This window comes from Ranitomeya variabilis, chromosome 3, assembly GCF_051348905.1.
Source record: "Ranitomeya variabilis isolate aRanVar5 chromosome 3, aRanVar5.hap1, whole genome shotgun sequence".
Taxonomy (NCBI): domain Eukaryota; kingdom Metazoa; phylum Chordata; class Amphibia; order Anura; family Dendrobatidae; genus Ranitomeya; species Ranitomeya variabilis.
The window spans coordinates 617110429-617136365 of record NC_135234.1 but is presented as its reverse complement, the minus strand read 5'-3'; the positions used below and the strand labels follow the sequence as shown (position 1 = coordinate 617136365).

Sequence of the window (25937 nt, the reverse complement as noted above, 5' to 3'; positions counted from 1 at the left end):
CTCAGGCCGCGGTGCTTCCCGGCAGGCTTAGTGCTCGGCCTGCACTCCGCTTCCCCTCTCGCTTGGAAGTAGTGGCCGGAGCTGCGTCACGATCGCTCCCAGAGGCCGGGACCGGCGGCGGCAACAGTGGGGGCCGCAGTGGTGGAAGAAAAAGAGGAGGAGGAGGGGGAAGGAGGAGCCGAGGCGGCAGCTGCCTTTTAGGAAGGCGGCGAGAGACGGCGGGCGGCGTCGCCGTGCTCAGGCGCTCGGTCGGTCTGCGGCACCGGGAGACGCCGCTGAGCTCCCAGTAGCGGCCGCCAGACACACAGCGGTCACGGCCCGGGACTCTGCTGCCGGCGGCTTAGGCCGCCGCAATCAAAGGAAAATCGGTGAGGAGGAGGAAGTGCTGGTTGTACGGGGGCCGCCGTGTGCTGGGACTTGTGGTTCCCATAAGGAGCCGGTACATGCCCTATTGGCAGCAAATGTGTGGACCTGCAAGCAGTGGAGGCCCGGTGACGTAGAGCAGTGCAGCCCCACAAGGCTCTGGCCAGTCAGCAGCCCCGGGAGTGTGCCGGAGAACGGCCATGCACGTGCCTATAAAGCCGTGCTGATTACACCGTGCAGGTGCATCGTGAGGGTCATCCCCTGCCCCCAAGTCACTGATTGCTGGCGGGCCATATACCTTGGGAATTAGGCTACTTTCACACATCAGGTTTTCGCCGTCAGGCTCAATCAGGCTAAATTTATAAAAAAAACGGATCCGGCAAATGTTGCCACCGGATCCGTTTTTTTTCCCATAGACTTGTATTAGTACTAGATGACACTGCATTTCGTCCGTTTTTCTACAGATCCGGCAAATCTGCCATTTCCGGTTTCTGGAAAAAACGTCCATAGCAACGTTTTTTGTCTCCAGCGAAAAAGCCGGAAGCGCCAGATCTGGCGCTTCCGGCTGTTTGCTAGACTGGAAGCCTATGGGAGGCGGAAGGTGCCGGATCCGGAAAATGACGGATTCCGGCACCAGATTCCGTTTTTTTAAGCTGAGCATGCTCCAAATTTTTTTTTTTATCCAATCTAGATATGCTAGCCGGAACAGTCGAAAAAATGGATCCATCTCATCAGTTTTTCACAATCTGCGCCGGATCCGGTTTTTCCAACATTCGCCGGATTGTGCCTGATGCAAAAAACCTGATGTGTGAACGTAGCCTGAAAGGGATCCTGAGATTTGGTCACCTGGGACCTTGAATGTGGCGGAGGTGCGCGTGCTCCATGTCTGCACCAGTGAATGTGGCGGAGGTGCGCGTGCTCAATGTCTGCACCAGTGAATGTGGAGGTGCACGTACTCCGCGTCTGCACCAGTGAATGTGGAGGTGCACGTGCTCCATGTCTGCACCAGTGAATGTGGTGGAGGGGCGCGTGCTCCATGTCTGCACCAGTGAATGTGTCGGAGGTGCGCGTGCTCCATGTCTGCACCAGTGAATGTGTCGGAGGTGCGCATGCTCCATGTCTGCACCAGTGAATGTGGCGGAGGTGCACGTGCTCCATGTGTGCACCAGTGAATGTGGAGGTGCACGTGCTCCATGTCTGCACCAGTGAATGTGGTGGAGGTGCACGAACTCCGCGTCTGCACCAGTGAATGTGGAGGTGCACGTGCTCCATGTCTGCACCAGTGAATGTGGCAGAGGTGCACGTGCTCCATGTCTGCACCACTGAATGTGGAGGTGCACGTGCTCCATGTCTGCACCAGTGAATGTGGCGGAGGTACACGTGCTCCATGTTTGCACCAGTGAATGTGGAGGTGCACGAACTCCGCGTCTGCACCAGTGAATGTGGCGGAGGTGCGCGTGCTCCATGTCTGCACCAGTGAATGTGGAGGTGCACGTACTCCGCGTCTGCACCAGTGAATGTGGCGGAGGTGCACGAACTCCGCGTCTGCACCAGTGAATGTGGCGGAGTTGCACGTGCTCAGTGTTTGCACCAGTGAATGTGGAGGTGCACGTGCTCCATGTTTGCACCAGTGAATGTGGCGGAGGTGCACGTGCTTCATGTCTGCACCAGTGAATGTGGCGGAGGTGCACGTGCTCCATGTCTGCACCAGTGAATGTGGAGGTGCGCGTGCTCCATGTCTGCACCAGTGAATGTGGCGGAGGTGCACGTGCTCCATGTTTGCACCAGTGAATGTGGAGGTGCGCGTACTCCGCGTCTGCACCAGTGAATGTGGCGGAGGTGCACGTACTCCGCTTCTGCACCAGTGAATGTGGCGGGGGTGCACGTGCTCCATGTGTGCACCAGTGAATGTGGAGGTGCACGTGCTCCATGTCTGCACCAGTGAATGTGGTGGAGGTGCACGAACTCCGCGTCTGCACCAGTGAATGTGGCGGAGTTGCACTTGCTTAGTGTTTGCACCAGTGAATGTGGAGGTGCACGTGCTCCATGTCTGCACCAGTGAATGTGGCGGAGGTGCACGTGCTCCATGTCTGCACCAGTGAATGTGGCGGAGGTGCACGTGCTCCATGTCTGAACCAGTGAATGTGGCGGAGGTGCGCGTGCTCCATGTCTGCACCAGTGAATGTGGCGGAGGTGCGCGTGCTCAATGTCTGCACCAGTGAATGTGGAGGTGCACGTACTCCGCGTCTGCACCAGTGAATGTGGAGGTGCACGTGCTCCATGTCTGCACCAGTGAATGTGGTGGAGGGGCGCGTGCTCCATGTCTGCACCAGTGAATGTGTCGGAGGTGCGCGTGCTCCATGTCTGCACCAGTGAATGTGTCGGAGGTGCGCATGCTCCATGTCTGCACCAGTGAATGTGGCGGAGGTGCACGTGCTCCATGTGTGCACCAGTGAATGTGGAGGTGCACGTGCTCCATGTCTGCACCAGTGAATGTGGTGGAGGTGCACGAACTCCGCGTCTGCACCAGTGAATGTGGAGGTGCACGTGCTCCATGTCTGCACCAGTGAATGTGGCAGAGGTGCACGTGCTCCATGTCTGCACCACTGAATGTGGAGGTGCACGTGCTCCATGTCTGCACCAGTGAATGTGGCGGAGGTACACGTGCTCCATGTTTGCACCAGTGAATGTGGAGGTGCACGAACTCCGCGTCTGCACCAGTGAATGTGGCGGAGGTGCGCGTGCTCCATGTCTGCACCAGTGAATGTGGAGGTGCACGTACTCCGCGTCTGCACCAGTGAATGTGGCGGAGGTGCACGAACTCCGCGTCTGCACCAGTGAATGTGGCGGAGTTGCACGTGCTCAGTGTTTGCACCAGTGAATGTGGAGGTGCACGTGCTCCATGTTTGCACCAGTGAATGTGGCGGAGGTGCACGTGCTTCATGTCTGCACCAGTGAATGTGGCAGAGGTGCACGTGCTCCATGTCTGCACCAGTGAATGTGGAGGTGCGCGTGCTCCATGTCTGCACCAGTGAATGTGGCGGAGGTGCACGTGCTCCATGTTTGCACCAGTGAATGTGGAGGTGCGCGTACTCCGCGTCTGCACCAGTGAATGTGGCGGAGGTGCACGTACTCCGCTTCTGCACCAGTGAATGTGGCGGGGGTGCACGTGCTCCATGTGTGCACCAGTGAATGTGGAGGTGCACGTGCTCCATGTCTGCACCAGTGAATGTGGTGGAGGTGCACGAACTCCGCGTCTGCACCAGTGAATGTGGCGGAGTTGCACTTGCTTAGTGTTTGCACCAGTGAATGTGGAGGTGCACGTGCTCCATGTCTGCACCAGTGAATGTGGCGGAGGTGCACGTGCTCCATGTCTGCACCAGTGAATGTGGCGGAGGTGCACGTGCTCCATGTCTGAACCAGTGAATGTGGCGGAGGTGCGCGTGCTCCATGTCTGCACCAGTGAATGTGGCGGAGGTGCGCGTGCTCAATGTCTGCACCAGTGAATGTGGAGGTGCACGTACTCCGCGTCTGCACCAGTGAATGTGGAGGTGCACGTGCTCCATGTCTGCACCAGTGAATGTGGTGGAGGGGCGCGTGCTCCATGTCTGCACCAGTGAATGTGTCGGAGGTGCGCGTGCTCCATGTCTGCACCAGTGAATGTGTCGGAGGTGCGCATGCTCCATGTCTGCACCAGTGAATGTGGCGGAGGTGCACGTGCTCCATGTGTGCACCAGTGAATGTGGAGGTGCACGTGCTCCATGTCTGCACCAGTGAATGTGGTGGAGGTGCACGAACTCCGCGTCTGCACCAGTGAATGTGGAGGTGCACGTGCTCCATGTCTGCACCAGTGAATGTGGCAGAGGTGCACGTGCTCCATGTCTGCACCACTGAATGTGGAGGTGCACGTGCTCCATGTCTGCACCAGTGAATGTGGCGGAGGTGCACGTGCTCCATGTTTGCACCAGTGAATGTGGAGGTGCACGAACTCCGCGTCTGCACCAGTGAATGTGGCGGAGGTGCGCGTGCTCCATGTCTGCACCAGTGAATGTGGAGGTGCACGTACTCCGCGTCTGCACCAGTGAATGTGGCGGAGGTGCACGAACTCCGCGTCTGCACCAGTGAATGTGGCGGAGTTGCACGTGCTCAGTGTTTGCACCAGTGAATGTGGAGGTGCACGTGCTCCATGTTTGCACCAGTGAATGTGGCGGAGGTGCACGTGCTTCATGTCTGCACCAGTGAATGTGGCGGAGGTGCACGTGCTCCATGTCTGCACCAGTGAATGTGGAGGTGCGCGTGCTCCATGTCTGCACCAGTGAATGTGGAGGTGCACGTGCTCCATGTCTGCACCAGTGAATGTGGCGGAGGTGCACGTGCTCCATGTTTGCACCAGTGAATGTGGAGGTGCGCGTACTCCGCGTCTGCACCAGTGAATGTGGCGGAGGTGCACGTACTCCGCTTCTGCACCAGTGAATGTGGCGGGGGTGCACGTGCTCCATGTGTGCACCAGTGAATGTGGAGGTGCACGTGCTCCATGTCTGCACCAGTGAATGTGGTGGAGGTGCACGAACTCCGCGTCTGCACCAGTGAATGTGGCGGAGGTGCACGTGCTCCATGTCTGCACCAGTGAATGTGGCGGAGGTGCACGTGCTCCATGTCTGAACCAGTGAATGTGGCGGAGGGGCGCGTGCTCCATGTCTGCACCAGTGAATGTGTTGGAGGTGCGCGTGCTCCATGTCTGCACCAGTGAATGTGTCGGAGGTGCGCATGCTCCATGTCTGCACCAGTGAATGTGGCGGAGGTGCACGTGCTCCATGTGTGCACCAGTGAATGTGGAGGTGCACGTGCTCCATGTCTGCACCAGTGAATGTGGTGGAGGTGCACGAACTCCGCGTCTGCACCAGTGAATGTGGCGGAGTTGCACTTGCTCAGTGTTTGCACCAGTGAATGTGGAGGTGCACGTGCTCCATGTCTGCACCAGTGAATGTGGAGGAGGTGCACGTGCTCCATGTCTGCACCAGTGAATGTGGCGGAGGTGCACGTGCTCCATGTCTGCACCAGTGAATGTGGCGGAGGTGCGCGTGCTCCATGTTTGCACCAGTGAATGTGGAGGTGCACGAACTCCGCGTCTGCACCAGTGAATGTGGCGGAGGTGCGCGTGCTCCATGTCTGCACCAGTGAATGTGGAGGTGCACGTACTCCGCGTCTGCACCAGTGAATGTGGCGGAGGTGCACGAACTCCGCGTCTGCACCAGTGAATTCACTGGTGCAGACGCGGAGTTCGTGCACCTCCACCACATTCACTGGTGCAGACATGGAGCACGTGCACCTCCACATTCACTGGTGCACACATGGAGCACGTGCACCCCCGCCACATTCACTGGTGCAGACGCGGAGTACGTGCACCTCCGCCACATTCACTGGTGCAGACGCGGAGTACGCGCACCTCCACATTCACTGGTGCAAACATGGAGCACGTGCACCTCCGCCACATTCACTGGTGCAGACATGGAGCACGTGCACCTCCACATTCACTGGTGCAGACATGGAGCACGCGCACCTCCACATTCACTGGTGCAGACATGGAGCACGTGCACCTCCGCCACATTCACTGGTGCAGACATGGAGCACGCGCACCTCCGCCACATACACTGGTGCAGACATGGAGCACGCGCCCCTCCGCCACATTCACTGGTGCAGACATGGAGACATGTGGAGGTGCACGTGCTCCATGTCTGAACCAGTGAATGTGGCGGAGGGGCGCGTGCTCCATGTCTGCACCAGTGAATGTGTCGGAGGTGCGCGTGCTCCATGTCTGCACCAGTGAATGTGTCGGAGGTGCGCATGCTCCATGTTTGCGCCAGTGAATGTGGCGGAGGGACGCGTGCTCCATGTCTGCACGAGTGAATGTGGCGGAGGGGCGCGTGCTCCATGTCTGTACCAGTGAATGTGGCGGAGGTGCACGTGCTCCATGTCTGCACCAGTGAATGTGGATGTGCGCGTGCTCCATGTCTGCACCAGTGAATGTGGAGGTGCACGTGCTCAATGTCTGCACCAGTGAATGTGGAGGTGCGCGTGCTCCAGGTCTGCACCAGTGAATGTGGCGGAGGGGCGCGTGCTCCATGTCTGCACCAGTGAATGTGGCGGAGGGGCGCGTGCTCCATGTCTGCACCAGTGTATGTGGCGGAGGTGCGCGTGCTCCATGTCTGCACCAGTGAATGTGGCGGAGGTGCACGTGCTCCATGTCTGCACCAGTGAATGTGGAGGTGCACGTGCTCCATGTCTGCACCAGTGAATGTGGCGGAGGGGCGCGTGCTCCATGTCTGCACCAGTGAATGTGGCGGAGGGGCGCGTGCTTCTTGTCTGCACCAGTGAATGTGGAGGTGCACGTACTCCGCGTCTGCACCAGTTTATGTGGCGGAGGTGCACGAACTCCGCGTCTGCACCAGTGAATGTGGCGGAGGTGCGCGTGCTCCATGTCTGCACCAGGGAATGTGGCGGAGGTGCACGTGCTCCATGTCTGCACCAGTGAATGTGGAGGTGCGCGTGCTCCATGTTTTCACCAGTGAATGTGGAGGTTCGCGTGCTCCAGGTCTGCACCAGTGAATGTGGCGGAGGGGCGCGTGCTCCATGTCTGCACCAGTGAATGTGGCGGAGGGGCCCGTGCTCCATGTCTGCACCAGTGAATGTGGCGGAGGTGCGCGTGCTCCATGTCTGCACCAGTGAATGTGGCGGAGGTGCACGTGCTCCATGTCTGCACCAGTGAATATGGAGGTGCGCGTGCTCCATGTCTGCACCAGTGAATGTGGAGGTGCACGTGCTCTATGTCTGCACCAGTGAATGTGGCGAAGGTGCACGTGCTCCATGTCTGCACCAGTGAATGTGGAGGTGCGCGTGCTCCATGTTTGCACCAGTGAATGTGGAGGTGCGCGTGCTCCAGGTCTGCACCAGTGAATGTGGCGGAGGGGCGCGTGCTCCATGTCTGCACCAGTGAGTGTGGCGGAGGGGCGCGTGCTCCATGTCTGCACCAGTGAATGTGGCGGAGATGCGCGTGCTCCTTGTCTGCACCAGTGAATGTGGAGGTGCACGTACTCCGCGTCTGCACCAGTGAATGTGGCGGAGGTGCACGAACTCCGCGTCTGCACCAGTGAATGTGGCGGAGGTGCGCGTGCTCCATGTTTGCACCAGTGAATGTGGAGGTGCACGTACTCCGCATCTGCACCAGTGAATGTGGCGGAGGTGCACGAACTCCGCGTCTGCACCAGTGAATGTGGCGGAGTTGCACTTGCTCAGTGTCTGCACCAGTGAATGTGGCGGAGGGGCACACATGGCTGCTGCTGGGTTCAAGAGCCCCAAATTCTTGGGATTGCTGGGTGGGGGGGTCCTGGCTGTCCGACCCGCAGTGATCACTAAGTTATCCCCTATTTCCAAGATAGTATCCTGTGTATAGAGGATTACTTACTATCTTGGGATTTTTATTTTCTTTAAAACCTAACTAGCCCATACTATACCCATACTATACACATTAGATGTACGGTATATATCATGTGTATTGAGATGCAATATGTATATAGGGGGGTTGGGAGAAATGGTGACAGCTCTGTGCTGGGTATGGCCAGTCTTCGGAACTCTGTGCACAATAGATGGATGTCGCCTGAACGATGGCTGGTAGGTGTCAATCCCATACATAGGAGCCCTTGCTATGCTGACTGCTCCAGCGTTTCCTTTGAGAGAGCTGCTGCCCAGGCTCCTGGAGGTAATAATAATAATAATAATAATAATTTTATTTATATAGCGCCAACATATTCCGCAGCGCTTTACAACTTATAGAGGGGACTTGTACAGACAATAGACATTACAGCATAACAGAAATCACAGTTCAAAACAGATACCAGGAGGAATGAGGGCCCTGCTGCTCGCAAGCTTACAATCTATGAGGAAAAGGGGAGACACGAGAGGTGGATGGTAACAATTGCTTTAGTTATTTGGACCAGCCATAGTGTAAGGCTCGGGTGTTCATGTAAAGCTGCATGAACCAGTTAACTGCCTAAGTATGTAACAGTACAGACACAGAGGCTATTAACTGCATAAAGTGTATGAGAACATGATGGAGGAACGTGATTATGTTGTTGTTTTTTATTAATAGGCCACACAGGGATAATTAGGTTAATGCGTTGAGGCGGTAGGCCAATCTGAACAAATGAGTTTTTAGTGCACGCTTAAAACTGTGGGGATTGGGGATTAATTGTATTAACCTAGGTAGTGCATTCCAAAGAATCGGCGCCGCACGTGTAAAGTCTTGGAGACGGGAGTGGGAGGTTCTGATTATTGAGGATGCTAACCTGAGGTCATTAGCAGAGCGGAGGGCACGGGTAGGTTGGTAGACTGAGACCAGAGAGGAGATGTAGGGTGGTGCTGAGCCATGGAGTGCTTTGTGGATGAGGGTAGTAGTTTTGTACTGGATTCTGGATTGGATGGGTAGCCAGTGTAATGACTGGCACAAGGTAGAGGCATCGGTGTAACGGTTGGCGAGGAATATGATCCTGGCAGCAGCATTCAGGACAGATTGGAGCGGGGAGAGTCTGGTAAAAGGTAGGCCAATTAGTAGAGAGTTACAATAGTCCAGACGAGAATGAATAAGTGAGACAGTAAGAGTTTTTGCAGAGTCAAAAGTAAGAAAAGGGCGAATTCTGGAAATGTTTTTGAGATGCAGATAAGAAGAGCGAGCCAGTGATCGGATGTGGGGGGTGAATGAAAGCTCGGAATCAAGGATGACCCCAAGGCAGCGGGCATGTTGCTTTGGAGTAATGGTGGAACCGCACACAGAGATGGCAATGTCGGGCAAAGGTAGGTTTGTAGAGGGAGAGAACACGAGGAGTTCAGTTTTTGACAGGTTCAGTTTCAGATAGAGGGAGGACATGATGTTAGAGACAGCGGTAAGACAATCACTGGTGTTTTCTAAAAAGGTCGGCGTGATAACAGGAGAAGAGGTGTATAATTGGGTGTCGTCAGCATAGAGATGGTACTGGAAACCAAATCTACTGATTGTTTGTCCAATAGGGGCAGTATACAAAGAGAAGAGGAGGGGGCCTAGGACTGATCCTTGAGGAACCCCAACAGTAAGGGGAAGGTGAGAGGAGGAGGAACCAGCAAAACAAACAGTGAAGGATCGGCCAGAGAGATAGGAGGAGAACCTTGCTTAGAATAAAATGATCGTCAGTCTGAAATTGAGCATACTGGATCCTTCATCCTTCTCTTCCCAGAGAGAGACAGCCACCACTCATTAGATAGTCGTCCGAGCCCACCGTATTGGCTGGTTCAGCCATCGTTGGTCTGTGTATGGGTGCCTTTACTCGCTGCTCCTGGAGCTAGGATGTCTATTCCCACTGCAGATAGGTAGAGTTCCGGACATGTAAATGGAGCTTTGCTAATGCCATTCATGCATGTTGATACCCAGTTAGCCAAGCCTTCTTGCCCTTCTCTTCACGGTAGAGTCAGAACACCACCATAATTGATGGCTTCAGAAGATATTTGTGTATATGGCAACTTTTTAGTGTTCTTGTTTGTTAGGCCAATTTCACATTGCTGACAGTCTGATTATAGGATGCAGTGTCCGGATCAACTGTGACTCGTGACCAAACTTTTAGGTATGAGAATGTTTAAAGGGCATGTGTCAGTAGCATCAACCCTCCTAAGCCGCAGGTCATAGGAAGCTGAATAAAATGATACATTGATATCGGTGTTCCAATGTCTTATTCCAGGGAAATCCATGTTATTTAATGGGCCAGACACTGATCTCTGAGAATCTGACTGTAGAGCTTATCGTAAATGACAGTGTGAGACATGTAATGACTGACAGTCTGTTTTGCTGATCTACATGTACACTGTAAAGCCCCCTTTCATTTTAAATAAGCACTGGAGGCATATTTTTATGCAGATCTGTGACCTGCCTATAGATCTTTACAGTTTATTTGCATATATGAAAAATGTGGATTTCTCTGGAATAAGACGTCAGATTGCAGATATTAAGGCATCACTTTATTCACCTCACGACCTACATGTGCATATAGACTGCTTAGGAGGGAGGATACTACTGACAGATTCCCTTTAAAATGTATTCAGTGTATAGTTTGTTACTATGTGATCAGGTCCTACAAAGCGTGCATTCCATCTAATATGCCTAATAAGTGAAATAAGTTACAATTATATTACCTGACATTTCTTGAGCCAGTCCTGCATTGCAACCTTTCTTATGTCCCCGAGCACCAGTCAGAGTTCTGATGGCTGCTGTTCGAAACTAGATCTTGCTATCAGTCCTAACACAGGAGATGACAGATTTCATCTCTGGAGCCTGAAGATCTGGACTATAATACAGATGAATGATGTAATGTGATTACAGAGCTACTCACGTCTTCATGTAAACTGGGGTTTATAGGTGACCATACACTTTTAAGATTTCAGATGTGCAGTATTAAAGAAAAAATCTTTACCTTTTAATAGGAAAGAAAAAGAACAAGATGTCAAAAATCCGACGGAAGGTTACAGTAGAAAATACCAAGACCATATCGGATAGCACATCACGTAGACCAAGTGTTTTTGAGAGGCTTGGACCTAGCACAGGGAATAGTGCAGAGGTAAGAGCAGACTCGTTTTCTCATACACAGAATATTCCAAAAAGTCTGTTGGCCGAAGAACAAGGCCGAGATAAAGAAAAGCTTCACCTTGCAGCTACTTAATGCCGGTGATGATTAGTTTAGACTAGATTGCCATAGACTCACAGCATCCTGAGTCAGCGCTGTGGTAGCTCAGTTTGCGGAAATATGAGCTTCGTTCACATTTAACGTAGTGATATATGATGGTTCCTGGATGAATAGAAGTTCTCCCTCATTGTATAAAGATACGGCTGGTCAACGTTAGGGCTACGAAGTGCTCTACTTTCTAGCTGCATAGTGATGGTTATATAGTCATTGTATAACTGCAGTTCACATCATAGATGAATAATTTCAGACTCCCTGAGCAGACGCCTAATATGTATTCCTTTTTTTTTTTTCTTGTTTCAGACCCAGTGTCGTAACTGGATGAAAACTGGTAGCTGTGTGTATGGTAATACTTGTAGATATATTCATGGCCCATCACCAAGGGGAAAAGGTTACAGCAGTACTTACAGAAGGTGAGTAACGGCAGCCGTGTAACCTCATATTATCTGCTTAATTTTTACTATTCCCACCTTAGATCTTTGGGCATATTCCTCCTCGGGACCCCCACTCCACTGCAGGAGTTCTGAAACCTTCCCATCTGAATCTGGTTTGGGTTCTCCAGTTCTGAAGTTGGGTACTGTTCTCTTGTCTGGAACCCGCTCTGATTTCCAGAACCCACCACGTCTTGCCAGACTGCATTTTCAGAGATGGGTGTAGGTGCCACATACTCTGTGGATATGTGATGTGTCTTAGCGGGAACTACCCCTTTAAGGCTACGTTCTTACACGGCTCTTTTGATGATGCAGATTTTCTGCACCATTTCTGCTCCTGTTAATTTAAATAGGTTACTTGCATTTTTTCAAAAATACACAGCGTAAAAAACTCATTGTGGGAACATAGTCATAAGGCTTCAGTCAACAGGTCAGACATGGTCTGTCACTTTTTGGGGATTTTGTTTCCTCTAAATTCTGTGTGCTATGTTCAGGATGATTTCCTCTCCTCCTCAGCATTTTATCTTTACAGAACTTACCCATAAAAACTAGAAAATAGTTTAACAAGTGGAAAATTAGAGGAAAGGAGTAATGATGCATCTGCCCATAGTAATCAGTCAGGTCACTCCGTTTTCTAAAAAGTCACGAGCATCATATTCTGTTTGCCCCAGCATTAATGCATTTTCATCAAGGTTTTTTTCCCATCCTTTACTGATCACATTTTCATTATGGGTCATTAACGAAAGAATAAAGCCAGCTCAAGAGCTGAGCCTCCTCCATACCAGACAGATGCTGACTGTGGTGCATAGCCTGGCGCCTCCCTGCAACTGGAACACACATTGATTGTTACCGTTTAACCACTTAAATGCTGCTGTTAATCTGACAGTGGCACTTAACTGATCTCACTTCCAGTGCTCATCACTCTGCTACCATCGGCCCCTGGCGACACGATTGTGCGGAACTGATGGGCTGCCATAGCACCCATTGCTGAAGGCACCCATAGCTACCATCAAACTCTTTCTGGTGTCAGGCACATACTGAGCTTTATAGGAGAATTGCAATTTCTACATATAATGCAATACATTGATCCCACAAAAAACAAGCTACATTGTCGTAAAAATAAAAAACATGATTCTTGGATCAAGAGAGGAAAAACAAAAGTGCAAAAAAACTGAAAAAATTCTAAGAGCTTCAAGGGAATAAACCTGTACATTTTTCACTGCTGTCTTCCTGAATTTTTCTTTTTTCTTTTTTTCTCTACCTGCGTCTTTCTGTTCCTAAGCTTCAGTTCCCTGGATATACAGCTAGTCTTTTTAACCCTGAGGGTGTGGTCCTCCGTTTCTGTCGGCCTCCATCTGAGGCCAGTCTCACACGTCCAGATAATTCCGGTACTGGAAAAATCGGTAGTTATCCGTGTCAGTGTGCTCACGTGGCACACGTGCAGCAGCCGTGTGCCGACTGGGTACCACACGGACTGTGCAGGAGACAGTGCTACAGTAAGCGCTGTCCCCTGCTTTGGGTGCTGAAGCCGCCATTCATTTCTTCTCTCCAGCAGCATTCGCTGGAGAGAAGGAATGAAAAATCATTGTTTTTTTATTTTTTTTGCTGTTGAAATAAAGTTACCGGTAACCAACCCCCTCCCATCCCCTGTGCGCCCGCCCGCTGGAAATATAATACTCACCCAGCTCCCTCGATGCTTCCTCTCAGCGCCCCAGCTTGTCCTGTATGAGCGGTCACGTGGTGCCGCTCATTACAGTGATGAATAAGCGGTCCACCCCTATGGGAGGTGGAGCCTTATATTCATCACTGTAATGAGCGGCACCACGTGACCGCTCATACAGGACAAGCTGGGGCGCTGAGAGGAAGCATCGAGGGAGCTGGGTGAGTATTATATTTCCAGCGGTTGGGCGCACAGGGGGTGGGAGGGGGTTGGTTACCGGGAACTTTATTTCAACCGCAAAAAAAATAAAAAAACAAAGATTTTTCATTCCTTCTCTCCAGCGAACGCTGCTGGAGAGAAGAAATGAATGGCGGCTTCAGCACCACAAGCTGGGGGGACAGCGCTTACTGTAGCGCTGTCTCCTGCACGGCACACGGACTGCACACGGACAGCATCTGTGTGCGGTACGTGTTTTACACGGACACATTGACTTTAATGGGTCCGGGTGATCCATGCGCTCCCACGAACACTGACATGTCTCCGTGTTATTCAAACGGACACACGGTCCGTGAAAACACGCTGACATGTGCAGAGACACATTGATTTTAATGTGTCTACGTGAGTCAGTGTCTCCGGTATGTGAGGAAACTGTCACCACACGTACCGGAGCCACTGACGTGTGAAACAGGCCTGAGGATCACACCCACCTAACTAACGAGGCCCGAATTATATACAGGGAAGGGAGGGCCGTGTCTCAGGATCCAGAGGAAGGCAAATGATGCCAGATTCAGGAGAACAGCCGCATATTTATGGTGACAGGTCCTCTATAAGATAAGTGAGCGGGCGCTCTATTTCTTGAGGTACAGGGTAATTTCTCAAAATGGCCACCTCTGAGACATCTTTCTGCTAAAGGCCAGACTTTTTGTGACTCCCATTAGATTCCCTTATATTATATGTACCGGTATATTGTTTTCCTCTTCCAATGGACATTTCCTCTAAAAAAAACAAAAAACAACATCATCATTTTTCAGTGTAGTTTTTGGTAGCAGTCTCAGACTACGTTTCCTATTATTTTCATTTTACAAAAGCGCAACCTCTACTCTGTGAAGTAGATAATAAGTTGTATGTGCAAAGCATCCTAATGTATTTGTATGTGGAATCAGTTAATCCTGACAGTAGCCTCCTGGGATGCCGCAGGGCCACAATCCCACACACCTACAGAAGCTGATAAACCCTAGGCTTCTGACCGCACTGTATACAAAGCAGCATGTATAGCACAAGTGCATTTAGTGTCTGTTGCAGAAATGGGCGCAAAAGTCTCTTCAATTCCCTGTAAATATTAATGCGCATTTATAATAAAGCACAGTATAGGAATATTACTATAGTAGTTTGGCCGCCTTTGTAGGAAAGTAATCTTTTGGTTTTAATATATACATGCATCTAGAATAATTGTATAGTTTTACTATCCAACTTTTTTTTAATTTTTATAAGTATTACTAATAAAACTTTTTTTTCTCAGGTCCCCAGAAAGACCCACTATAGATTTGCGTGATAGAATGAAAAATAAACGTCAGGAGGTAGAATCAGAGCCACAGAAACGCACGGCCGAAGAACAAACTTCTCCTTCCAGGGTAATAAGAGTTTTCTATGCCCATTTCTTTTGGATAGTAGGGTGTTAGGGGGTACTCCTTTCATTGGGAGGTGAGAATGGCTGGTGACATTAAGTCTTTTGGAATGTATGTACAATGTTTGCAAATTAGCGATATATATCATAAACCGCCCAAAAAGGTCACTGTCTTATGACCCCTCTGTGAACTAGAATGGAGAGAAACTCTCCACATCTGGCCCTTCCATGCTTTACATGGTTGGCTGCTGACTTAAGTGGCTTGCATGAAATGATGCTTTTTCACTTCCAAAATCTGATTGTATCTCTTATAAAGCCTTATTAATTGTTTGCCCCCAGTAGATATTACATGTGGAAGTCTATAGTATCCCCACTGACCATTTAACACAGAATTAAAAAGGGTCTGCCTGCTCTACATACAATTCTGTGTTATTACGTGCTGGTAATACCTATGAAATAACAATTCTGGGACATCTTCTCTTAGAGTAGTGTTGTGTAGTTTCCCTGTTCTTCCTCCTGTAAATATGAATAACAATACAATTGGGTGTTACATTTTTCCTTGTCAAAGTGGATTTTCCCAACACTGGCAGTGGTGATTTAAGTGCCCAACTCAGAATGGCCACTTTTCTAGTAGGAATAATAGAAGATTGGCTAGCTGTAGACTTCTAAGGTGCTCAGAATTGTATGACCATAGAGGCTACAAAACAGACATGCGTTCAGTGTTAATGGGTCCTTTTTAAAGGGATTGTGCAGGCCTTTGATATTGATTGCTTATGCTCAGGATAGGTCACCAGTATTATTATTATTATTATTATTTATTGTTATAGCGCCATTTATTCCATGGCGCTTTACAAGTGAGGAGGGGTATACATAATAACAAGTACAATAATCTTGAACAATACAAGTCATAACTGGTACAGTAGGAGAGATTAGTATTAGATCAGTAGGTGCTCTGCACCTGATGGATGTACACGGTGTCCAGAGCCTAAGACCACAGCTGCGTGCACTATGTAGTGGCTATTCTGCAGCTCAGCGCCTTTTGATTGTATGCGATCTAAGCTGCAGTACCTGGCAGCAGCCACTTCACATTGTATGGAGTGGTGGTCTCGAAGGCTATGTGCACACGCTGCAGATTTTGCTGCGGATGCGCAGCGGATTGGCCTCTGCAGATTCCCAGCAGTTTTCCATGTGTTTACAGTACCATGTAAACCATGGAAAACAAAATCCGCAATGCACATGCTGCGGAAAAACCACGCGGAAACATAGCGTTGTTTATTCCGCAGTATGTCAATTCTTTGTGTGGATTCCGCAGCGTTTTACACCTGCTCCATAATAGGAATCCGCAGGTGTAAAACCGCAGGTGAAATCCGCAAAAAACCCACGGTAAATCAGTCCGGAAAAATCTACAGAGTAATCCGCAGCGTGTGCACATAGCCGAACACTATGCATCAGGCTCTGCCGGACCTGTTAATTGCTTATTGTTAGGGTGTTGAATGCCTACGGATTGACCATCAATTCAAACGTCCTAGACAACCCATTAAATAATGGCATCACATTTGCTGTTCACCTTTCCTGTGAAATGGAGCACGTTCTTGTATATTACAAGTAAGGCTACTTTCACACTAGCGTCGTGCACTGCACGTCGCTATGCGACGTTGCAGCGCACCGACGCATAGTGTGGAAGCACCGCACATCGGGGGCAGGGGATGCGGTTTTACATCGCATCCGCTGCCCCATTGTGATGCGCGGTGGGAAAAGACGCTATCGACGCACAAAAAAAGTTACATGCAACGTTTTTATGTGCCGACGGTCCGACGCAACCGTCGCACGACGGTTGCGACGTGTGGCACTGCGTCGCTAATTCAAGTCTATGGAGAAAAAACGCATCCTGCAAGCAATTTTGCAGGATGCGTTTTTTTCTGCAGAACGACGCATTGTGACGTGCAGTGCACGACGCTAGTGTGAAAGTAGCCTAAGCATTTGACTTTTTCATCCCTGCAGAACTTTGAGATTTTTGCTATGTGGATCCATTAACTTGTTTTATTTTTAGTTTTGTTTTTATCCATAAATACCAACTAAATATCCCTTCTACACTACACTGAGATTATCATAAAAAAAAACGTAAGTGTCCAATAATTTACTAAATAATAATATTTATTAAGGATATGCAACATTATGGGGTAGAGGAGGAACAAAATACCAAAGAAAGGGCACAATACCAGGGGACGACAAAGTAAACTACAAAATGATGTGGTAACACGTGAGAATTACCGTATATACTCGAGTATAAGCCGACCCCCCCCCCCCCTAATTTTGCCACAAAAACTGGGAAAACTTAATGACTCGAGTATAAGCCTAGGGTGGGAAATGCAGCAGCTACTGGTAAATTTCAAAAATAAAAATAGATACCAATAAAAGTAAAATTGATTGAGATATCAGTAGGTTGTGTTTTTGAATATCCATATTGAATCAGGAGCCCCATATAATGCTCCATAGAGTTCATGATGGCCCCATAAGATGCTAAAAAATCACATACTTACATCTCGTCTCTGCTCTTCAGCGTCCCGTCTCTCCGCACTGACTGTTCAGGCAGGTGGCGGTGCGCACACTAATACGTCATTGCGCCCTCTGACCTGAACATCCAAATCCAAACTGAAGAAAAAGACAGCGCCACACCAGATAGTGAAAAGCAGCTCACATATTTATTCTGCCTCCTGCGGCAACGTTTCGGTCCGAAGACCTTTGTCAAGCCATTGCCGCAGGAGGCAGAATAAATATGTGAGCTGCTTTTCACTATCTGGTGTGGCGCTGTCCTTTTCTTCAGTTTGGATTTGGATGTTCTATCTGGGATGGACCCCCTGGTGAGGACGTGTGCCCTGATGTCCATAGAGACTATATAATTATAGGGTGCGGCTTTACTGCTTTTTTTGTAACTCTGACCTGAACAGTCACTGCAGAGGACGACTGAGCGGCGCCGACACTGGAACGAGGGACATGTGAATATGAAATACTCACCTGCTCCCCGCGTGGTCCCTGCTTCTCCCGGACAGATGGTCTCCGGGCGCGGCAGCTTCTTCCTGTAGTGAGTGGTCACGTGGCACCGCTGATTACAGTAATGAATATGCGGCTCCACCCCTATGGGCGTGGAGTCCATATTCATTACTTTAATGAGCGGTACCTCGTGACCGCTGAACAGAGGAAGAAGGCGACGGAGACCATGGGTCATGCAGGGACCGCGTCAGGAGCAGGTGAGTATGTGACCGTCGTCGCTCCCCCTCACCCGTTGACCCCCCCTGCCGACCATGACTAGAGTATAAGCCGAGAGGGGCACTTTCAGCCCATTTTATTGGACTGAAAATCTCGGCTTATACTCGAGTATATACGGTATATGAAATATTTGATCAGTGGCAAATTAATATAGCTAAATAATTACTCGCTTATTGTAAATACCACAGCTGAAATAACATTAGTAAAATAGTAGTGTAACAGGTATGTTCATATATAGAGATAGATAAATAATAATAATCTTTATTTATATAGCGCCAACATATTCCGCAGCGCTTTACAGTTTAACAGTTTCAAACACAACAGTCATAGGTAACAACGTTAACAATACAGTAATAAAGCAAAATAAGATGACCCTGCTCATGAGAGCTTACAATCTACAATAAATAACGTGCTGATGGCCAAGGCAGCCACTTCATAATCAAATGGCGGTAAACACAATTGTGTGCTGCTATAATAAGTCCCAAATATGGCCGCATGATAGTTACCTGTTAGTAATGTAGGAGACGTCCCCTGGATGCGCCCTGCCCCCAAAATTAATACATTTTAACAATATAAAAATTCATAAAATAGTATTACAAAAATATAATACATAAGGAATAAAACTAATATTGGGGTTGTATCATGTCAAGCGTCCATATCCATCTTGTTTCCATTTGTGTTAATTTCTGGCTAATATTGCCTCTCCGTATAGATGGTGCAATTTTATCAATGCCTCGAACTCTTAAGCAAGATGGGTCACAATTGTGAAATTATTTAAAATGTTTTGGAATAGTTTTTAGTACCGAGAAGTCATTCTTATTCTAAACGAAAATATTAGTTTTATTCCCTTCTTGTGATCCTCCTCTTCCACCTAGTCATCCAGCTATGTATTTATATTTCTGTAATACTATTTTATGAATTTTTATATTATTACAATTTATTAATTTGGGGGGGCAGGGCGCATCCAGGGGACGTCTCCTACATTACTAACAGGTAATTATCATGCGGCCATATTTGGGACTTATTATAGCAGCACACAATTGTGTTTACCTCTATTTGATTATGAAGTGGCTGCCTTGGCCATCAGCACGTCTACACTAGCACGTTATTTGTTTATCTCTATATATGAACATACCTGTTACACTACTATTCTACTAATGTTATTTCAGCTGTGGTATTTACAATAAGCGAGTAATTATTTGGCTATATTAATATGCCACAGATCAAATATTTCATTTACCGTATATACTCGAGTATAAGCTGACCCGAGTATAAGCCGACCCCCTAATTTTGTCACAAAAAACTGGGAAAACTTATTGACTCGAGTATAAGCCTAGGGTGGGAAATGCAGCAGCTACCGGTAAATGTCAAAAATAAAAATAGATACCAATAAAAGTAAAATTAATTGAGACATCAGTAGGTTAAGTGTTTTTGAATATCCATATTGAATCAGGAGCCCCATATAATGCTCCATGCAGTTCTTTATGGCCCCATATAATGCTCCATGCAGTTATTTATGGCCCCATATAATGCCCCATATAATGCTCCATGCAGTTCATTATGGCCCCATAGATGCTCCATGCAGTTCTTTATGGCCCCATAGATGCCCCATATAATGCTCCATGCAGTTCGTTATGGCCCCATAGATGCTCCATATAATGCTCCATGCTGTTTTTTATGGCCCCATAGATGCCCCATATAATGCTCCATGCAGTTCTTTATGGCCTCATAGATGCCCCATATAATGCTCTATGCAGTTCTTTATCCCCCCATAGATGCCCCATATAATGCTCCATGCAGTTCATTATGGCCCCATAGATGCTCCATATAACATTGTGCCACATGTAATGCTGCTGCACTAAAAAAAAAAAAAATAAAAAAAAAATTACATACTCACCTCTCATCACTGCTCCTCAGCGTCCCGTCTCTCCGCAGTGACTGTTCAGGCAGAGGGTGGCGCGCACACTAATACGTCATCGCGCCCTCTGACCTGAACAGTCAGTGCAGGGGATGCGGAAGACGGAGCGTCGGTGGAACGCGGAAAGGTAAATATGAAATACTCACCTGCTCCTGACGCGGTCCCTGCATATCCCACGGTCTCCCGGCGCGGCAGCTTCTTCCTGTAGTGAGTGGTCACATGGTACCGCTCATTACAGTAATGAATATGCGGCTCCACCCCTATGGGAGTGGAGTCCATATTCATTACTTTAATGAGCAGTACCAGTGACCGCTGAACAGGGGAAGAAGCTGCCGCGCCCAGAGACCATGGGACATGTAGGGAGCGCCGGGAGCAGGTGAGTATTTGACAGTCGTCGCTCCTCCTCACCCGCTGACCATGACTCGAGTATAAGCCGAGAGGGGCACTTTCAGCCCATTTTTTTGGGCTGAAAATCTCTGCTTATACTCGAGTATATACGGTAATTCTCATGTGTTACCACATAATTTTGAAGTTTACTTTGTCGTCTCCCGGTATTGTGAACATTCTTTGGTATTTTGTTCCCCCTCTACCCCATGTTGTTGCATATCCTTAATAAATATTATTTAGTAAATTATTGGACACTTTTTTTTTGTTTTTTTCCGCTTTTTTATGATTGTAATTGCCGAGTTGTCCGTCACATTGTCCATTTGGTATACATAATGGTGATGGTTTAGAATTTTTCCTTGATTTATTTTTTTCTGATTTTTTTCTTACCTATTTCAATGCATACCTTGCCTTGAGATTTGTGTCTTTAACTGAGATTATCAGTAGAGATTGGTGAACCCAAACAGTAAAGTTCAGGGGTCCGTACCGAACACTTACTGTTGAGGCACAGACCTCGAACACGGACTTCTTCAGGAAGTCCATGTTACTGATTGGGTTTAGCACCCCGAACATCTGCCTGACAGTGTGAGAAACACCGGCAGTTTGATCGGCGGTAAGATTATTGCCACCGATCAGAGCGCTGCAGCTCACACGCTGTCAGATGACAGCGTGAGCTAGCAGCTCTGACAGGCGGTAAAAAGTTTACTGCCGGTCACAGGCGTTGGCTGATGGGAGTACTATTTCCATCAGCCTGCGCCTGCTGCTGCTAATAACAGAGCAGATGGCGTATGATAGGATTATTCATCAGCTGGCGCCTGCATTCTAAATAAATATCAAGAATAGAGGGGTCCCCCACCCCATTTTTTTTAATGATTTAAATAAATAATTTTAAAAAAATGGCATTGGGTACTCCCATTTTTCACCACCAGCCAAACTAAAGCAGACAGCTGGGGGCTGGTATTCTCAGGCTGTTAAGCGGCCATGGATATTGGCCTCCCCCCCAGCCTAAAAATAACAGCCCGCAGCCGCCCTAGAAAAGGCGCATCTATTTTATTTATTTCTATTTCAAATACAGGACTTTATTCTGGCTGTATGGGAGCCGCTGCTCTCTGACTGGCAGTAATGACCTTACTGTCGATCAGAGCCAGTGTTTGCTGCGCTGTCATGCAGATGACAGCATGGCAAACAATGGATGTTTGGGCCCCCCATTCATATGAATGGGGTGCAGGTGCTGTCCAGTACCCCAACCAAACTTTTTTCAACTGGTTGGCCGGTCCTGAACATCCAGGGATTCACCCGTCGCTAATTATCAGGAATCCATAACCCTTCAAATAGCCTATGTAATGTAGAAAGCTAGGGTGGGCATGTTTCACCATCTCGGTCATGGGCACAAATTCTATATGGAAAGAGTCTTCCTTTTTGGCAGCTTTTACCTTCTTCATAGATTTTCATTAGGTGTGTGATATGTCTTCTAATACTTCTGTTTGTAATTTTTTTTTTCTTTTATAGAAAGAGTCCTCCAGAGGAAGACGCAGAGAAAAGGAAGATATTAAAATTACTAAGGAGAGAACTCCAGAAAGTGACGAAGAAGCCGGTGAATGGGAAACTACCAGAGATGGTGAGCAGCACACCGGCTTTTAGGCTGTAGTCCTTTATTTTTTTCTGTCTCTTGACTTTCTGAGGCGCTTTGTAGATTCATGATTTTATTTTGATGCAGTTGACCAATGTGGAAAAATGAGTAAGTACAAACCTAAGGATAGCAGAAGAGATCCTCCCTGTTTAGGTGTTTAGAAGTAACTAGAAGTAGGTGCCTCCTCATTAGAATTAGTATGTGTCCTTCTTTGATCATGGCTGCTATCACGTGCTGTGTATGATATGTTCTGCCAAGCTAGGGGTGAAATGGACATAGGAAGGATTTATGTTCCATTGCAAACCTCCTAATCCCCTGAGCCAACTCCAGTGCTGGGCCCACTTCACATGTGGCACATGCTAGCTGTATTACGCAGCCAAAATCTACCTTTAACAGCAGGGCACTGGAGCAAGCTGCTATTAACCTTTTATATGCCACTGTAAATCACTAATAGCAGCATTAATCCAATGCTATCCTGCCCGGAGGTTTGTTAGCTGCGATCGCGGGGTGTCAATGACTTGCCATGGAAGCCAGAGTCCTGGAGAAGGCCTTTGTCCCTACCATATTGCTACGTCTGTGAGGCTCAGGCTATGGGAGCTGAGACAGATCACTAGCCTCTTGCTTGCTTTTTGTAATTTATAGTGCCCCTTACAGCTCTATTTAGCCATAGTGGTTTCCTCCTATTTCTCCCTTGTTTATTCCCACAGAATATATATTGTGCACAGGTCCTATTCAGGTTGCTTTTAACCCTTTCGCGACAGAGCCTATTTTCATAGTGATAAAATTTGTTCAATATATCTTGCGTTTATTTCTTAAAATATCAGAAATTTGGCAAAAATTTTAAAAATTTAGCAATTTTCAAACTTTTAATTTCTCATTTTGTATGCCCTTTAATCAGAGAGTTATGTCACACAAAGTAATTAACAAATAACATTTCCCACATGTCTACTCTACATAAGCACAATTTTTAAAACAAAATGTTTTTTTGTTAGGAAGTTAGAAGGGTTAAAAGTTGACCAGTGGGGGGTGTGGTTTGCCAGGGGAAGAGAGCAGAAGTGTCTCATATGAGCTCCTGCTAATTCCCCTAAAAAAGCCTACAAAAAGCTTACAAAAGTGGATTTTTGGATTCCTATATCATCTACTTCATGCCACGAGCCAGTCAAGCAAAGATGGGATTTATTCCCAAGAAGATTGATACAGATCGGAACCAGAGAGGAGCTAAGATGAATGGAGGCCTAAAGACCCTCGGAAAGACGCAGACCGGGTATGCAGGGATTAAGATCCCCCCTCCCCTCAACCAGCGTAAGCTAATGAAACAAGGAGCACCACCGCACATAAAGCCCCTGACTGTCAGGACATCCACCGCTGGCACAGCCCCGGATCAGCCCCGCAGCGCCGAGGATGGTGGCCGGTACGGAGCGGAGGCACAGCGAGACGGGAGCGGACTGATAAGCAAGATGGCGCCCGCGCCACCGCAGCTGAGACACAACGCTCCGGAGTTTGTGCCGAGGCTGCGGCCGGCCGCCGAGCCTCCGACACAGGACACAGCGGCGCCGAGGAGAGATGTAGTACAGCGGCAGCAGGACCGGCCCGGCCACCATTTCTATGCCGGTAAGAAAGCGGGAGTACGCTGTGGAACTTTTCCGGAGGCAGGAGATTGCATGGGGAAGGGGAAAATGGCGGCGGTTGCTGGCCACGAGACTCTGCAGGGGGATGGGGATACCCAGGAAAGCTGGAAGAAATATGATAACTGCAGCAGGCCTAATACACAGACAAACAGCCAACAAATGACTAAACTAAAAGCCCACAGTCTACCCACAATGACGGGGATTATTGCTGAAAGCAGGGCTACCCAGATCACACATGAAGCGGTGAGTGCTACACCGCTCCACAACCGCTACAGTATGCAGCAGCCCCATACACTACAAAGGAGGTGTGCCACCCCTAAATCCCCTGATAGCTGCATGAAACTGCCAGGGAACACACAGGGGGACATTATATATGGGGACACGCCAGTTAAAAGACGCTACAAAGCACCATTAACGCTGGAAAGAAGTCATAACTCTATCGATGACTTCATAGCTTACTTGGAGAGGCGTAGATTTTCATAAAAAACTGACATTGAGACTCTGCCAAATCGCTCGAATTGCTCTCTCGGTTCACGGGAGAATCTGGGGAGCATACATTCAGAAGAATTCTTTATAGACACAGACTCATCAGACCATAGACTCAATGACTCTTCCGACAAAAGCTCGTCCTCATATTCCTCTTCGGAAAACGCGCTTTCACATGACTATTAAGCCAGCTGGAAACTCCAACCCCGAGTGTTTTTCTCCTTTCCTCTCACAAATAGATGAGATCCCTGCGTCGGATGACGATCCCACAGAAGGTTTCATGATCATGATACTTAAAGCTTTCTTAATCTCTTTGGATTCCTTGCCACTTAATAAAACTAACCACAGAGTTATACCGGATGGCCTCAAAATTAAATGGCCCGAGTCCACGTTGACAAATAATCCCAAAGCTACAGAAGCCTTTGTTAAAAAGATCATCCAAGACACACTAATGACAGCGGCCATTGATAACCACTCCGACCTATCCAGAACCTCCGACAAAACTAAATACGCTACTTATGAAAAAAGTAAACCAGCACTACGCAAACTCTTCCCACACTTTCAGAATCCATAATTAAAATCCAAAGGGACATCACCTTCTTCAGATCCGATCTGGACAATTACGAGAATTATAGGAGAAAAAACAACATCAAGATTAGAGGAATTTCTGATTCGATCCAAACTTCCCAACTTAGGAGTTATGTTTCCTCAATGGTCTCTCATTTGTTTCCTGGTACCCATGGGAGCCATCTGATTGATAAAGCTTTCAGAATCCGTAGACCGCCTTCTCTCTCGCAAGAATTAGCAACCGATGTCATAGTGTCATTCTACCCAAATTCGTTGAGAAATGCCCTCTTGGACTTATCGAAGGAGCAAAAATTTCTCTAATCTCCATACAACCACCTAACCTTTTTCAAAGACATTTCAAAAGAAACTCTACAAAAAAGGAAAGCATTTTCCCAAACCACACGCACTCTTTTACAAGCTGGAATTCCCTACACCTGGACTAGGTCCTCAACCCTCCGAGTGAAATACGCCTGCGAACTCATCCATATACTCTCTCCGGAGGAGGGAGTCGTTTTCCTTAAAGGTGCTGGAATCAAAATCTCAGCGGTCTCCTCCAGACATTTTTCTACAAGAAACCTGGGTCTCCTGGATACTTGCTCCGGTTGTTCTGACTAAAAGAACGCTATGTTACTTCTTCACTACTATAAGAAGTTTTTCCACGTTCTCAACTACTTCTAAGAACCAAACTTTCCCTCCACTCAGTTTAGGGTCGCCTTAGGGTGCTTCCAGACAAGACGGGCCTACGTGTACGGAAGAATATAATGTACTTGTACTTTAATTTACTTGTTTTTCTTACAGGTCTCTACGTTTACTTTGAAGCCTTGATTAGCTACAAATAGCCATGGAATCTTCGAAAACATTTATATATACATTGATACGCCTGTCTTCTCTTTCCCATTCCCTGTCTTACAGGGAATTATCTATCCTTCCCCCTTACCTTTTTTTTTTCCCCTTCCCCTTTCCCTTTACCTTTTATAAAAATTTGCAAAATCAATAAAAATTTATTGGAAAAGAAAAGTTGACCAGTGACTTCTCATTTTTCCAACAAAATTTTGAAACCAAACCAATTTTTTTAAGGGACCACATCACATTTAAAGTGACTATAAGGGGTCTGTATGACAGGAAATACCCAAAAGTGACACAATTCTAAAAACTGCACCCCTCAACGTGCTCAAAACTGCATTCAAGAAGTTTATTAACCCTTCCGGTGCTTCACTGGACC

At 48.1% G+C, this 25937-nt stretch overlaps 1 protein-coding gene across 3 annotated transcripts in view; it reads left to right on the top strand.

The window, feature by feature from the left end:
* Positions 1–216: 216 nt before the first annotated feature.
* ZC3H13 (zinc finger CCCH-type containing 13) overlaps positions 217–25937 on the top strand; it is a 95018-nt gene continuing 69297 nt past the window's right edge. For 2 of the 3 annotated variants that reach the window (XM_077297373.1, XM_077297372.1), the window contains exons 1-5: positions 217–368; positions 10864–10997; positions 11424–11533; positions 14731–14842; positions 21914–22022. In XM_077297373.1, the coding sequence (XP_077153488.1) occupies positions 10881–10997; positions 11424–11533; positions 14731–14842; positions 21914–22022 (448 nt within the window). In that variant the 5' untranslated portion in view covers positions 217–368; positions 10864–10880. The remainder of the gene's footprint in view (positions 369–10863; positions 10998–11423; positions 11534–14730; positions 14843–21913; positions 22023–25937) is intronic. The other variant, XM_077297374.1, reaches the window with a different exon arrangement.